A 437-nucleotide genomic window follows, 5' to 3' on the forward strand; every position below is an offset into this window, starting at 1 on the left:
GGGTGGGGGGGGGGCGGGGGTGTGGGTAGGACGAGGCAGGGCCCACCAGCACTTTCTGGGGCAAGGTTCCACTGTCGCTTTTAAGTGACATGCAGCTGTAAGCTCCGTCGGGCAGGCCACAGGTCAGTCTGCCTCATGTGAGCCTCTGGCATCCTGCAGGGCCAGGCGCACGGTAGGCACTTCAGCAGACAGCTGTTGAGGCCCCTGTGCCCTTCTCCCCCTCAGCGCGGCCGACATCTACATCCAGGAGCATTTCCACAGCTATGTGAGTAGCGGCCACCCCGAGGCCACACCCCTGCGGGTGATGTATACGGACCGCCCGCCGAGCCAGACGGACGCGGCCACGCTGCAGTACTGCTGCCTGACGGAGGACCGCCGCGCCTTCCGCCCGCCCACGCGCGCGGAGCTGGAGCAGCACCGCATTGTGGTGGCCACCA

At 67.0% G+C, this 437-nt stretch overlaps 1 protein-coding gene across 1 annotated transcript in view; it reads left to right on the top strand.

Annotated features, from left to right (window-relative positions):
• HELZ2 (helicase with zinc finger 2, transcriptional coactivator) overlaps positions 1-437 on the top strand; it is a 13,253-nt gene that overhangs the window by 3,971 nt on the left and 8,845 nt on the right. The window contains 1 exon segment of the mRNA XM_015567669.1: positions 226-430. Within this exon segment, the coding sequence (XP_015423155.1) occupies positions 226-430 (205 nt within the window).

Source organism: Myotis davidii, unplaced genomic scaffold, assembly GCF_000327345.1.
Source record: "Myotis davidii unplaced genomic scaffold, ASM32734v1 scaffold244, whole genome shotgun sequence".
Taxonomy (NCBI): Eukaryota; Metazoa; Chordata; class Mammalia; order Chiroptera; family Vespertilionidae; genus Myotis; species Myotis davidii.